Source organism: Pseudonaja textilis, chromosome Z (genome assembly GCF_049901715.1).
Source record: "Pseudonaja textilis isolate UNSWEBS1 chromosome Z, rPseTex1.2, whole genome shotgun sequence".
In the NCBI taxonomy this organism is placed as follows: Eukaryota; Metazoa; Chordata; class Lepidosauria; order Squamata; family Elapidae; genus Pseudonaja; species Pseudonaja textilis.
In genome coordinates this window covers 76,709,527-76,723,866 of record NC_142008.1, presented here as the reverse complement: position 1 = coordinate 76,723,866, position 14,340 = coordinate 76,709,527, and the positions used below count along the sequence as shown (strand labels likewise).

The following is a 14,340-nucleotide window of genomic DNA, read 5'->3' as shown; positions in this document are numbered from 1 at the left end:
AAATATGTAAAGTTCTTCAAAAGTAATTTTAAAAAATCTTCAAATTATGAAGACGACACATGTTGTATCTCACCCTTTAATATAGCTGTATCTTTTCCCTACATTTATATGGTTATGACATTGTTCTGAAAACATAGAGGTTATGCTTGTGCCTATGAACTCCAAAGTGCTCTCTTTTTTTTGAATGAATTTGAAACACCTCATAATTCAATTTTTACCATATAAAACAGCTTTGTTAGGTGAAATTATGAAGAAACAATGGAGAAACAAAAAGGAAAATGTCATTCACTGGTACATAGTAGATAGCTATTATTTTACTCAGTTCGGTTTTTCCTCTTTTCTAATGGGCCCCCTATTTGTTCCACTGCTCTTAGCTTAAAATATACCAACATGACTATTTAGTTATGTCTAGCAGAAGATATTTGGGATAAATTAGTGTCCAGGATCAATTTTGTATTTGATCAAAACTTCAGCAAATTAGTAGTAGCAATTACTTCATTATGTACTCATAATCCCAAAATATATTGTATGTGAAAAATACATAAACTTCCTATTTTAGTCCACTAAAAAATTAAATATCTATTCCAGTCTGCATAATGTATTTTGTGTATTTTATGAGGCTCTGCCAAAATAAAAAATGAATTCATAACCTAAAATAAAAATTTCTATAAACATTTGCATTTTATGACAGCACTTCTAGGATATGGAAAATAACTCCAGCAGGCATACATGAAAAAAACATAATTATTTTAATATATATGTGTGTGTGTGTGTGTGTGTGTGTGTGTGTGTGTGTGTGTGTATTTATATGTATGGTATTCAGCTTTCTTCAGGTATTTTCCCATGTCATTATAGTTGTGCTTTTAAAGTTATAATGATGTTTCAGCAGAATCTCATCTGCCATCATCAGGTTTATGTATTGTGTTCATCTGTGTGTCAGGCTTTTGCAACCATTTCTGTTTTAAATTTGGTGCGAGCCTCGTGCTTTGTTAGAATGTTTTTTTCTTCATCCTGATTGGTTGGGAGTCTTGGTCTATGTTTATTGGTCTTGGAGTTTGCTGTGTTCTGCTTCATTGGTGTTTCTAATATCTTCTGTCTGTTTTGTAGCATTTTTTTTTTGCCTGTCACACAGACAAACCCAATACACAAGCCTGATGATGGCAGATGAGATTCTGCCAAAACGTCGCTACAACTTTAAAAGCACAACTATAATGATATGGGAAAATACCCAAACAAAGCTGAATACCATACATATAAATACCTGCAAAAACTTAAGAAAACACACACATACACACACACACACTAATCAGAAGCAACTGTGGTTAGCCGACAGCAGGTGTGGACGGCTGAGGAGAACGAGGACTCAGATGAGGGCCCAGGACCATTAGAGAGTGGCCTTCAGAGATTGTGGGGGCTGGCAGCAGCGATGAGGAGGTTCCCAAGGAGCCTGTGCCAAGTGCGAGTGCATGCAGGATTTGCCACAGGAAAGAGCAGCTGCAACAGCATGGGCAACTCAGGAGTAAGGCTGCAAGGTAATGGCCCCTCCTTCAAGAAGATAAAAGCCAGCTCTGAAGTGAACGTTCTTTGCAGGAAGAATGTTTTAAAATTCAGCCTCATGAACCATACAGTATTTTAAGTTGATATCTAAAGACTCCTGTGTTGTGAAATATTTCTTATCTGTGATTCTTGGCAATCTTGTACAGTTTTGGCAAGATTTGTGCTTATCAAAGTTAATTAGTTTGCAGCAGCCTTTTAACCGGGGATTCGTAAGAGTCATTAAAAGGTTTCTGTTCCCTTTGTTATTGTTTGTCTTATTGGAAAAGAGTTTGGGTCAGAACAGCAACAGGAAACTCTGAAATGCATACTTTGCCACTTCAGCTAAATAAGAATGAAACATTCCATGCTTTAGAACATTTACATATCATATGAAATGTCAGAGAGGGTGATTTAGTTGGGGATCATTGAGTCATATAAACCCCACAATCTTATTTTTTACATTTCTTTTATATTTGGTTCAAATACAATGTAATTGTATCTGCCATTCAGACACTACATTATTTATATGCATTAAATTTTATACTCTGGTTTCCCTTTACATCATATAAATCTTTATATGAAATAATATTAAAGGGATCTTGGAGTCCTAATGGACGATCACTTAAATATGAACCAAAAATGTGTGACAGCAGTCAAAAAAGCCAATCCAGTCCTAAGCTGCATTAATAGAGAGACAGAATCAAGATCACATGAAGTTCTAATACTGCTTTACAAAGCCTTAATAAGGACGCACTTGGAATACTGCATCCAGTTCTGGTCACCACAATATAAAAAAGATGTTGAGACTGGAAAGAATCTAGAGAAGAGCAACAAAAATGATCAGGGGGGCAGAGGTTAAAAAGTACAGGATTTGGGTACGTCTAGTCTAACAAAAAGGACTAGAGGAGACATGATAGCAGTAGCAGTATTCCAATGTTTGAGAGGCTTCTACAAAGACAAGGGGGTCAAATTATTTTCCAAAGCACCAAAAGGCAAGACAAGAAACAATGGATGGAAACTGAGGAGAGAAGCCACCTAGAACTAAGGAGAAATTTCCTAATGGTGAGAGCAATCAATCAATGGAATAACTGGATAATCATTTATCTGAAATGGCATAGGATATCCTGCTCAAGCAGGGGATTGAATTAGAAGACCTCTAAGGTCCCTATAAATCTACCATTATACTGTAGATTTTGCCAACTTCTAAGCAAGATATAAGCATACCAAAAATGACTCATGTGCTCTCCCAGTTATCTATTCTTTTCAGCATAACTATATGTTATTATTAAGGTATATTTAACAATAATCATGGGCATTGTTCTAGAAATATAATTGAACCTATAAAGCATTCTAGCTCTTGTGGTCTGTTATGCTGGAATTGCCTTAAGTATTACACACTAGATGTTATATATCTAGTACTATATTTTCCACATTTCACAGTATAATTCTTTCCAGAAATCATTTTATATTCTTTTTTTGGTTTTATGCTACAAGGATTAAAATTTGAATCTTTATTATAGAAACATAAAATGTGCAGTTTTACCACTTCAGTATCTGAAACTGCTGCTTATTTCATTCATTATTCATTATTTCATTCATTCATTCATCTGCTGGTATTTAGAAGACAGAAAAGTAGCCTTTCTTTTGGTCAGGATTCATGAACCATCTCTGTTATTTTTGCTTTTTTTAAACAGATGCCAACATGAAGCACAAATACTTTTTATTTATAACTAAAATTGCACTTAACTCTCCATTAGATGGTGACCATAACCTATAACAGAATCCCAAAGCTATTCAAAGTTTTTTTTAAAAATCAGAACACTATCCTGCAGTTGTATACTAGTAAGAAGGAAGTGATCAATAGCATCTTTGTAAATCAGTTCAATCACATTTGGTCCCTCAGCTCTGGACTAAGCAATTAGCGACCTCTGTTGGCAAGTTCTCAGAATAAAAGAAACAAAGAAAGTATTCCCTGAATAATTCTGGAGCACTTGGAATTCATTTATTTCTTCATCATACTTTAAAAGACAATTTATAACACATGCAATAATAATATAAGCCAATTTGATTTCCTTTTCCTTCATAGAATGGAATGGAAAGGTAGTTCAAACACACATTTTTAGAAGGACTACTGTCATTCACTCAAAAACTAACTTCTAAAATGGTCTGCATAAAATTGCCATTTAAAAATTAGGCTTTTATTTAAACAAAGGATTAGCAGAGATGCTACATCAAAATATTGTTCTTTATTTCACCTTCTGTTAAAATGATAAAAATGATTTCAAACTGTGAATTCTGCAGAGAGAGAGCACAACTAATTGATCTGGTCTGGAGATGAAAACCATTTCATTCAATAACTGCTTATACTATTGATTTTTCAAACGTTAAATGTTACTTATAGCAAACCAGTTCATTATCTCCGTAGAAAGAAATGATTATCCTTTTTATAAAGGAGATAGATCTTTTCCTAAAATTAAGAATATCATGCAGAACAACCACGATCAGTGTTTTCTTAATTTAAGATAGAAATTGGTGCTTAGTTGATTTAATGCTCGATTGTCTCCCATAGCTGTCAAGAGGAAAGGCAGACTGACAGGAACATGTATAAAATCTCGCATATATTTCAGTTTCTCAAGGAACTGAAGGTGATATCCTAAACTCTGGCTGCCATTAAAAAAGCTGGCCCCTTGGGTTTAATCTGTTCTTTTAGTCAGTTCCACTGGAGACAAGAATTGAAAAAGATTTTCCGATTTAGAGCTCCTTTTCTCGAATCAAGGGAGCGGAGGGGCATTTTCCTTGAAACAAAGGCAAATGGAAAGGATTTGGGGGGAATCGCGCGTCTCCTCTCCCCCCCTCCCCATGATATACAAAATCTACTAAGAAGTAATCTTATCATTATGAATCATTCACCGATCCTCCCGCCTTCTTTACTTTCTTGACCGAAAGTCTTCCCCTCCTTTTATTTTGCTGCCAATGACATTCATTATTCATAGTCCGGGGCGTGTCTTAAGGAGGGGATCTATATAGGCACAAACTGCGGCTGAAAGAGAGATCAGAGGGAGCAAAGTTAGGAGGGAGTTGCAGGCAACAAGGAGATTTAAACGACAAAAAGGATAATTTTCTTCTTTAAATTACTATTATTTTGCATCACCTTTTCTTTCCTGCCTTTCTTTTCTCTTCTCCCCTGAGGACATCTTATTTTATCGTTTTTGGGGAGGGACTCTTAAGAAATTGTGTTGCGAATTGGGCGGCGGGGGAACGTAATTTCCAAAATAAGCTATTTTTGTAGCTTTGAAAAGGAAGGAGCTTTGGAAACAGAGAAATATATACCTCTGAATGACTATTGGTATTAAAGGGCAAAATAGGGGAATTGTTCCTACGGCAGAACTGGGGACTGTGACTCTCTTCTAGCTTGTTTCTGCGAAAGAGATTGGTCTTCTCCAGGCTTTGGAGTTAGAAGGTTCATATCTCTAACCTCCTGCCACCTTTTTTAAACTTTAGGGGGCTCCCGCAGAAGCTGCAAGGAGCTACGCTTCTTGCCCTCTCTCTTCCCAGGCAAGCTGGGCGGCGCTTGTGCTCTGCCCTCAACCTACAGAAACGTGTGTGCAAGAGCGAGTGAAGTTGTGCGTCTCTGTTTTCTGTTGGTCTTGCTTGTTCTTGCCCTGGGCACGAGGGGTACCCGGGTCGATCAGTGCACACTGCTCGAGGTTGTTTGCAGACCTTCTTTACTCTCTGCTTGCCAGACTTAATCCTTTTTTCGTCCCTCCTCCCTGTCGCTGTTGCTATGGTGTCTGGGCTCTACATGCTACTCTGGGCAGTGGTGACGGCAACGGCGCTGCTGAGCCGGCTGGCGGTGGCGGTGGGGCCGGTGGTGCGATGCGATCCGTGTGACACGCGGGCTCTGGAGCAGTGCAAGCCCATGGTTGCGGAATGCCCGGAGCTGGTACGCGAACCGGGCTGCGGGTGTTGCTTCACCTGCGCTTTGCAAGAAGGACAGCCGTGCGGCGTCTATACCGAGCGCTGCGGCTCCGGGCTCAGCTGCCGGCCTCGAAGCGACGAGCCGAAACCTCTGCAGGCGCTGCTCGACGGCAAGGGGCTCTGCATGAACGTAAGCGGCGACGCGGCGGGCGGCAGCAGCAGCAGTTCGTCCGCCGGCAACAGGGTCCGTGACTTCCTCCTGCGCGGGACCCATGGACCAGGTAAGAAAACAAAGAGCGGGTCGCGTATAATTTCCCCCTAGTCAGAGATCCCCGGCGGCGGCAGCAATAGCTTGGCCTGCCTGCTTAGAAGGTCCTAGTGCGCGTGCGCAGCTCGTAAGGCAGGTGTGGTGGTTTGTGCGAAACGAACAGCGCCAGCACTCCGCGGCTGGTTTGTACTGCCAATCTCGCTTCTTTTAGAAGATCCCGTCCGATTTTTCCCCTCGGCCACGACTCGCCATTAAGATAGAACTGAGAGAGAAAACTGTCCAAGGTTTCGCAATAGTGCTGAGAGTTCTTCTTCCTCACGGGCGAGTTCAAGACTTTAATCCATTCACGGCACTGAGTAGCTGGAGGCGGGACAGTAAGGTTGGTAGAATGTGTTGCTTTCGTTAATGTGTACGTGCATGTGAAGTTCAACCATTGTGGTAAAAATTATATTGCCTTTAGATAAGTGCATAGCGTGAGTGGATGGATACAAGTGCGATAATATTAATGTTCCTTATTATTAGCCCCTATTAGAAATAACTGTTGATACTTTGTAAAGTCCAATGCTTTTGAGTTAAGTACGCTAAGTATACACGAGTCCGTGTTTCAAATAGTTTGAAATCCGTGTGAGTTCACTAATAGATGACTTTCTGTTTCAGCGTGATTAACTTAATTCTACATGCAAAGGCAATTCCATATAGCAAGCCAGCTGTGTGTCTTGATGGTGCCTGATTCCTATGATCTCTATATGCAAATTTCTCTGGGCAGTCTTGGTGATGAAGTGATATGAATATATAATGTCATATGCAACTTCAATCTGTATTGATCAGGAGCATTTAAGGTTTACTTGACTATACATTGGCCAATGTATAGCAACGGTTAAAAGTCATTAGCCAGTATATTCTGCTGCCAATCTTTTCATTTCTGTTCCTATCTGAAGTAAGTTATTGTTAGAAAACAACTTCGCATAAAAAGTGCGTTCTTATATCAGTTTTATTTATTAGTTATTGAAGTGAAGTAACAGTGACAGTTTCTTTTTGTAACACACAAAGTATTTACACTGAGACCCATGAATTATGCCATTTTATATTAAAGTGTTATTAAATTAAACAATTACTACCAACCTCTCCTCCATCGAGGGAGGACTGCACAAGTCAAAAAGAGGATTTTGAAAATATTTACAGACCCCTCACATCCTGGACACACTATAGGGCACTGCACGCCAGAAAAACTAGACACAAGAACAGTTTTTTCCCAACACCATTACACTGCTAAACAAATAATTCCCTCAACACTGTTCAACTATTTACAAAATCTGCATTACTATTACTATTAACCTTCTCATCACTCCTTATCACCCATCGCCTCCCAGTTGTGACTGTAGGATTGTAACTTTGTCAATTGTATCCTTATGACCTATATTGACTGTTTCCTAGTATTGCTTATTGGACCCTATGACTATTATTAAGTGTTGTACCTTATGATTTTTGACTCTTGAAGAATGTATCTTTTCTTTTATGTATACTGAAAGCATTTGCACCAAGACAAATTCCTTGTGTGTGCAATCACACTTGGCCAATAAAGAATTCAGTTCAATTCTATTCAATTCTATTCTAAATGCATTTATGGGTGCATGTGTAATAGACTGTGTAAGTTGCATGTACAAATACATCCATCCTTACTGCTTCAGAACAATTCTTCCTAAATTAATAGTTCTGCAAAATGATATTCCTTTGCCTCTTTGATTTTCTAAAAAGTGGAAGAGAAGGAGAGGGAGTGGCCAGTTGCCAGTTGCTCAAAATGCAATTCCATAAGTGGGAGGGGTGATCATTGGAAGTTCAAATCGGTGTTAGAAGCACTCATTTGGGGAACTGGCATAATTTAAAACAGTTGTTAAGTGACTAGATGTAAGTTAAGGAGTATTTATTCATTCAGAATAAAAGATAAAATTCATGGACTATCAGTGACCAGGATTGAAAGGAATTATGAAGGGATTCACTGAAAAACTTTTTTGTCAATATGATTTAATTAAAATGGCTCATTTAATGGACATAGACCAATGGGGTGTCAAACTCAAGGCCTGGAGCCAGATTTGGCCCATGGGGTGCTTAGATCTGGCCTGCGGTGCCATCTTGTAAATAGCAAAGGACCAGTCCATGATGCCTGAGAACAGAGCTCAGGAGGGCTGCACATGGCCCTTGCGGACTCCATTTTTGCTGGCAGAGGGTTGCAAGATGCCATTGCAGACTAAAATGGAGTTTGGAAACTAATTTTCACTGGCAAAGCACTTGGGCCACCTCAGGCACCCCCAACACAATTGACATCAAGCTGACCATTCCCACTCTGCCCACATCTGCCCCCCAAGGTCAAACACAACCCTGATGTGGTCCTCAATGAAATCAAGTTTGACACCCCTGACATAGAGGATGAATCTGGCTATATATCTGTATCATAGTGGGGCTTTTTCATTAGAAATCAAACATTTTTTAAAAAGACTGATCTGGTATACTTGGAGCATTTAAAAAGACACCTGTAGAGGTGACCCTTAAGCCCAAAAAAGTTAGCCGCGACTGTCCTATAGTAACCTGCATTGTTGTATATGATAGGCAGTTGGGATTCAAGGTGTGCCCTCTGTATTTTGAGATCCAGGATTTTCTTAGTGAGAAGAAATGACTGATAAGATATCCTGGATGACAGAGTACCGTGAGTAATATTCTCCTGTTCAGTTTCCCCATGCAGCAGCATTCACTATGTTTATGATTCTCTTCTGACAAGATCAGAGGGTATTCCCAACCCAAATCCTAGCAGGCACGCATAAACTATGCATGTACTATAAAATATGTCATAAGAATCTGTGCAATGTACTGAAATATTCCAAGTTTCTTGATAGATCTTTCAATGAAGGTAGAAAGCTGTCAAACTATGGTACTAGATGCTGTTGTTTACAGATGAATGTGAATAAATATGAAGGTCATTACTGAGCAGCATATGACACATTATAAAGAGGGATTAGTAACAGACTTCTTTCTGAGGTGTGCTATAGAACAATGTAGACCTTAATATTTATTAATTTATGAAGCTCCTAAAATGGAAAAATGGTTAGTGATTAGCCTTATTCATAAGGTGGCTTTCTAATAAAAATCCAGGTCTGAATTTCTGAAATAATATATAATTTGTTCTTTTTTAAAAGGGTAATATCTGGCAACACCAATCAATTATACACTAGAAGATTTGGGAGTATATTTTTGGCAAAACAATATTATTGTTTTTTTCCATGAATGTATCTGCTCCAGCAGATGCTCATTTTACTTTTGGCAGTCCTAATTTGTGATGTTCAGGTACTTTACGATACCCCCTAAATGTATCCTTGAAGAATAAGCCATGCAAGAAACAAACCCATTTGGAAATTGTTTTGTTTCTATTTAAGAATAATTTAGAAAAAAATAATTTGTCAATAATTAGTATAGCTGGTTACTATAGGACAGTCGCGGCTAACTTTTTTGGGCTCCTGTGCCAAAAATTGCACGTGCACAAGCACGCACACATTCGCATGCCAGCACCCAGAAGGCAATGCAGCCCCCCCATGCCCCCTGCACATGCACGTGCAATCCCACCCCCTTACCTTCACTGTGCTTCACCGCTGATTTTTCAGCTGGTTTGAAGCCTTTTTCGGCCTCCCAAAGGCTTGAAAAAGCCTCTGCAAGGCTTTTCAGGTTGAATAATAGGCCTTTTAGTCACTTCTGGTATTACAGGAAGTGATGAAACTGGCCTATTATTCGTCTTGCAGAGGCTTTTTTCAAGCCTTTGGGAGGCTGAAAAAGGCCTCAAACCAGCTGAAAAATCATCTGTGAGGCATGCACAGTGAGGTAAGTTTGCCTGTGGTTCGCATGGCGGCACAAATGGCTCTGTGTGCCACTTGTGGCACGTGTGCCATAGGTTCACCATCACGGCTATAGGAATAGACTTCCCAGGACTTTGGAAACTCAGGTTCTGAGAAGGGGCTACTGGATTTGGATGGTCAAATCCAGATCCAGTAGTTTGATATTCTTTACTGCCACCTTATGCCTGTCTATATAACATAGTCTTTCTATAGGGATTACTGTATTATTTAAAGTCATTTTTTCCCTCAAAAAGTCAAAAGGAAATATTTTTAATATGAAGAGTGGGTCAGATTTTATCATTGGTATCTTAAATAGTTCAATGAGAAATTATACAAATCAATTTTGTCATATTTTAATAATAGACATTAAATTTTATGTACATATATGTGCATGTTGGAAAGGGATTTACAGAGCTGAAAAATATGTTTAAAAATGGAGCTGCACTTATATGATAAAACAATTAATAATAAAAAAAGAAAATGCCATTAAAATTACATATAATACTTAAAAGGTTAAATGTTGATGAAGCACAGAAGTAATTATACAAAACAAATAATTTTGCTTCCTTCACCGTTTGTTGGAAATGTATTCTCCACCACTGCTTTTGCCACTTGTCGTTTAGTGGCAGTGGAAAGATATTAATAGCAAGTACCTAGTTTTGACCCCACTCCTTTGTCTTTTGACAACATATCATTGGCCTCTTCTGAGTGGGCTTTTATTTTCTGTAACATGAATAGCATTTTTCCCAAAGTAGAACTTTTTATAGTATTGTATCGTTTATATTATTTTTATAGCTGAATATAAAGTTGGTATGTTTCTGGGTCCATTTTTTTATAGGTGAATATATTCCCTGTTAATAGTTGTGCCTTTTAGAAGCTATTGCCACAGGTGCTTTTTGGCTGAAATATAAACATGCAATGAGCTTGGGAAATATTAACTTCAATAAAATACACAGAGGAAGTGTAACCAGGTCCAGCTGGAGAAAAATTCAGTGTATACACATACTTCTTAACGATATAGGAGCTTTCTGTCTGCCACATATTTAAAACATTTCCTTTATGAAAGTGACATATTTAAGTCTCAGGAAAAATCAAGTATGCATATTTGTTTTTAGAGCCATAGCACTGTAATATTCACAGCACTGAAAGGAATTATCATTTCCTTCAAAATAGCAGAAAATATGAAGTAATAATTCAATAGTGTCAGGTGGCAGTGGGAAAGGGGATGGTTTCGTGTACACAACCTAATCCTTAGATGAGTAAATGGAGCTTTGTGCGCTTGCCCGCTACTTGCGTGGCTCGGTTCCCAGTGGGCTGTCGACTGGTATCAGGCCATGGACTGGGAGTTGGGGACCCCTGTTTTAAGATTTTTTAAAAATTACTAATAATTAGTAATTACTATTTAATAATTCAATTTTACCATTACAGATTATACCATGTCTGCATTCATTTAGGAAAAACCTTCATGGCAAACTCAAAAATAGATATGCTTACAATAAATCTTACAAATAATAAATAGGCAACTATTTCAATCCTTTAAAAGTCAAGTTAATGTCCCAATAGATTCTTGATTTAGGTCCAGATTTAGAAGCAATTCAATCCTGGTACAATTCTGCCCTCTTCTGGTGAGAGTTAAAGCTTATTTAAATATAGAGAAGGCAGTTTTCTAGCTGTGCATGTAGTCCTCAGCTTACAAACACAACTGAGCCCAAAATTTATGTTGCTAAGTAAAAAATTTATGAGTTTCCCCCCGTTTTATGACTTTTCTTGCCACAGTTGTTAATTGAATCATTGCAGTTGTTAAATTAGTAACACCGTTGTTAAGTGAATCTGGTTTCCCCATTGTCTTTGCTTGTCAGAAGATTGCAAAAGGTGATGATATGACCCTGGGACACTGCGACTGTCAGAAATATGAGTCAACACGGCTACACAAAATCAGGATAGCAAAGGCTCAGAACGAACAAAGACTTGCAACCAAAGTCAAAGAAAATTTAAAAAGTTTCTTCCAACCTATAAATAACAAGAAAAAAAATCAAGGAAACAGTCGGTCCACTAAAGAGAGAAGATGGCAAGGAAGTAACAGGCAACAGAGAGAAAGCAGAACTGCTTAACTCATTCTTTGCCTCTGTCTTCACGCAAAAAGAGACTACAGCTCAACCCACCAAAAACATAACTGTAAAAGACAGACCAGAAATAAAAGTTAAAATAAGCAAAAGAATAGTAAGAGAACACCTGTCTGATCTTGATGAAAACAAATCACTGGGGGCTGATGGATTACATCCCAGAGTTTTAAAGGAGCTGGCAGAGGTCATCTCAGAAACACTGCACCATATCTTTCAAAAATCCTGGAGCACCGGGGAACTACCAGCGGACTGGAAAAGAGCTGATGTGGTTTCCATCTTCAAAAGAGGGGAAAAAATAGACCCAGGAAACTATAGGCCAATCAGCCTAACATCAATACCCGGGAAAATACTGGAAAAGATAATAAAAAAACAGATCTTCCAACTTCTAGAAACAAGTAAAGTAATAACTAGCAGTCAGCACGGGTTTGTTAAAAACAGATCATGCCAAACTAATCTTATTTCATTCTTCAACACAGTGACTAAATTAGTAGACCAGCAAAATACTGTGGACATAATATATTTAGATTTCAGCAAGGCATTCGACAAAGTAGACTACAACCTACTTCTTAGTAAGCTAGAAAAAAGTGGAATAGATAGCACCACCACTGATGGATTCGCAACTGGCTGGCAAACCATACTCAACGAGTAGTCCTTAATGGGTCTAAGTCTACATGGAGGGAAGTACGCAGTGGGGTGCCACAAGGGTCCGTCTTAGGCCCAGTACTCTTCAATATCTTCATTAACGACTTATATGAGGGAATAGAAGGGGAAGTTAACAAATTTGCAGATGATACTAAGCTGGCAGGAATAGGTAACACCCAAGAAGATAGGCTCAAGATCCAGATGGATCTTGACAGACTAGAACACTGGGCCATATCTAATAAAAATGAAATTCAATACAGAGAAAAGTAAAGTCCTACACTTAGGCAAGAAAAACCAAAAGTACACATATAGACTGGGTGAAACCAAGCTCAATAGCAGTAACTGTGAGAGGGATCTTGGAGTCTTAGTGGACAACCAGCTAAATATGAGCCAGCAGTGTGCAGCAGCAGCCAAAAAAGCTAATGCAATCCTAAATTGCATTAACAGAGGGATACAGTCAAGATCAAGGGAGGTACTAATACCACTCTATAAAGCCTTAGTAAGATCACACCTAGAGTACTGCATTTTTGGTCACAACATTATAAAAAAGACATTGAGACTCTAGAAAAAGTGCAGAGAAGAGCAACCAGGATGATTAGGGGACTGGAGGCTAAAACATACAACGAATGGTTGCAGGAACTGGGCTTGGCTAGTCTAGTAAAGATAAGGACCAGGGGAGACATGATAGCAGTCTTCCAATATTTGAGGGGCTGCCACAGGGAGGAAGGGGTCAAGCTATTTTCTAAAGCTCCTGTAGGCCAGACAAGGAATAATGGATGGAAACTGAACAAGGAGAGATTTAACCTGGAAATAAGAGAAATTTTCTGACAGTGAGAACAATCAACCAATGGAACAGCTTGGCCTCGGAAGTTGTGGGAACGCCATCAGTTGAGACTTTCAAGAAGAAATTGGACTGCCATTTGTCAGAAATGGTGTAGGGTCTCCCGCTTGGGCGGGGGGTTGGACTAGATGACCTACAAGGTCCCCTCCAACTCTGATTATCTGTATCTGTATCAGTTGTCAAACATCTGAATTTTGATTACGTGACCATGGGGATGCTGCAATGTGTTAAGTGTGAAAAATGGTCATGTCATTTTTTTCAGTGTTCTTGTAACTTAGAATGGTCACTAAGCAATCTCTTGTAAGAACTACCGGTATAGGGTTCAAAAATATAATTAGGAAAACAAATTAATGTAGAGTATATAGGCCACTTTTCAAACATTTAAATATAAATGAAAGATGCACAAGCCTTGCAACCCAATAATTATGTTGAAATTATAGGTTGAAAAGTTACTAGGTTCCTTCAGTCATGGGAACACTGAACTCTAAACAGGTGCTATTACCTATATGATCCCTAAGGCTGCCATCTTAAAACCATGTGCTTTGAACTATATATTGCATTCAGGACACAATAAATATGTATTTTAAGTATTATGGCATCAGTAGCAGATCATTTTCTATATGTAATCCTTAATCTAAATATATGCACAATATTTATTTAGATTTCTACTTTGTTATGCTTCCTCAGAATTAAACTGACCTGATTTTTTGTTTGCTTGCTATTCAGTAATGTTCTATGTAAATGATGACAAAATATAAATAATATTCAATATTTAAAAGCACTTCATAAGTTATTTATTAAACTGACATTGGCTAACAGCTTGTTAAACTTGTTTTTATTTGAAGGGAATTCCAGTGATTCAGATGAAGACCAGAATATTAGTAGTACAGAAAATCAGTCTGTTCCCAGCACCAACAGGATGTTAGATTCCAAGTCACATGTCCATCAGACCAAAATAGATGTCATAAGGAAAGAATATGCCAAAAATACCCAGCGCTACAAGTATGATTCACAAAGCACAGACACACAGAATTTCTCTTCTGAATCTAAACAGGAGACTGAATATGTAAGTATTTCAGTTTGTTACATACTTACTTGCTTACAAATATGCAAGCATTTGTTTAACACTATTAT

At 38.3% G+C, this 14,340-nt stretch overlaps 1 protein-coding gene across 5 annotated transcripts in view; it reads left to right on the top strand.

The window, feature by feature from the left end:
• Window positions 1-3,246: 3,246 nt before the first annotated feature.
• Window positions 3,247-14,340, top strand: part of IGFBP3 (insulin like growth factor binding protein 3) — a 31,909-nt gene continuing 20,815 nt past the window's right edge. For all 5 annotated transcript variants that reach the window (XR_015740145.1, XR_015740144.1, XR_015740143.1 and 2 more), the window contains exons 1-2: window positions 3,247-5,735; window positions 14,052-14,272. Coding sequence is in view for 2 of the 5 variants with exons in the window: in XM_026702320.2 (XP_026558105.1) it covers window positions 5,321-5,735; window positions 14,052-14,272 (636 nt within the window). In the remaining 3 variants the exon portion in view is untranslated. The remainder of the gene's footprint in view (window positions 5,736-14,051; window positions 14,273-14,340) is intronic.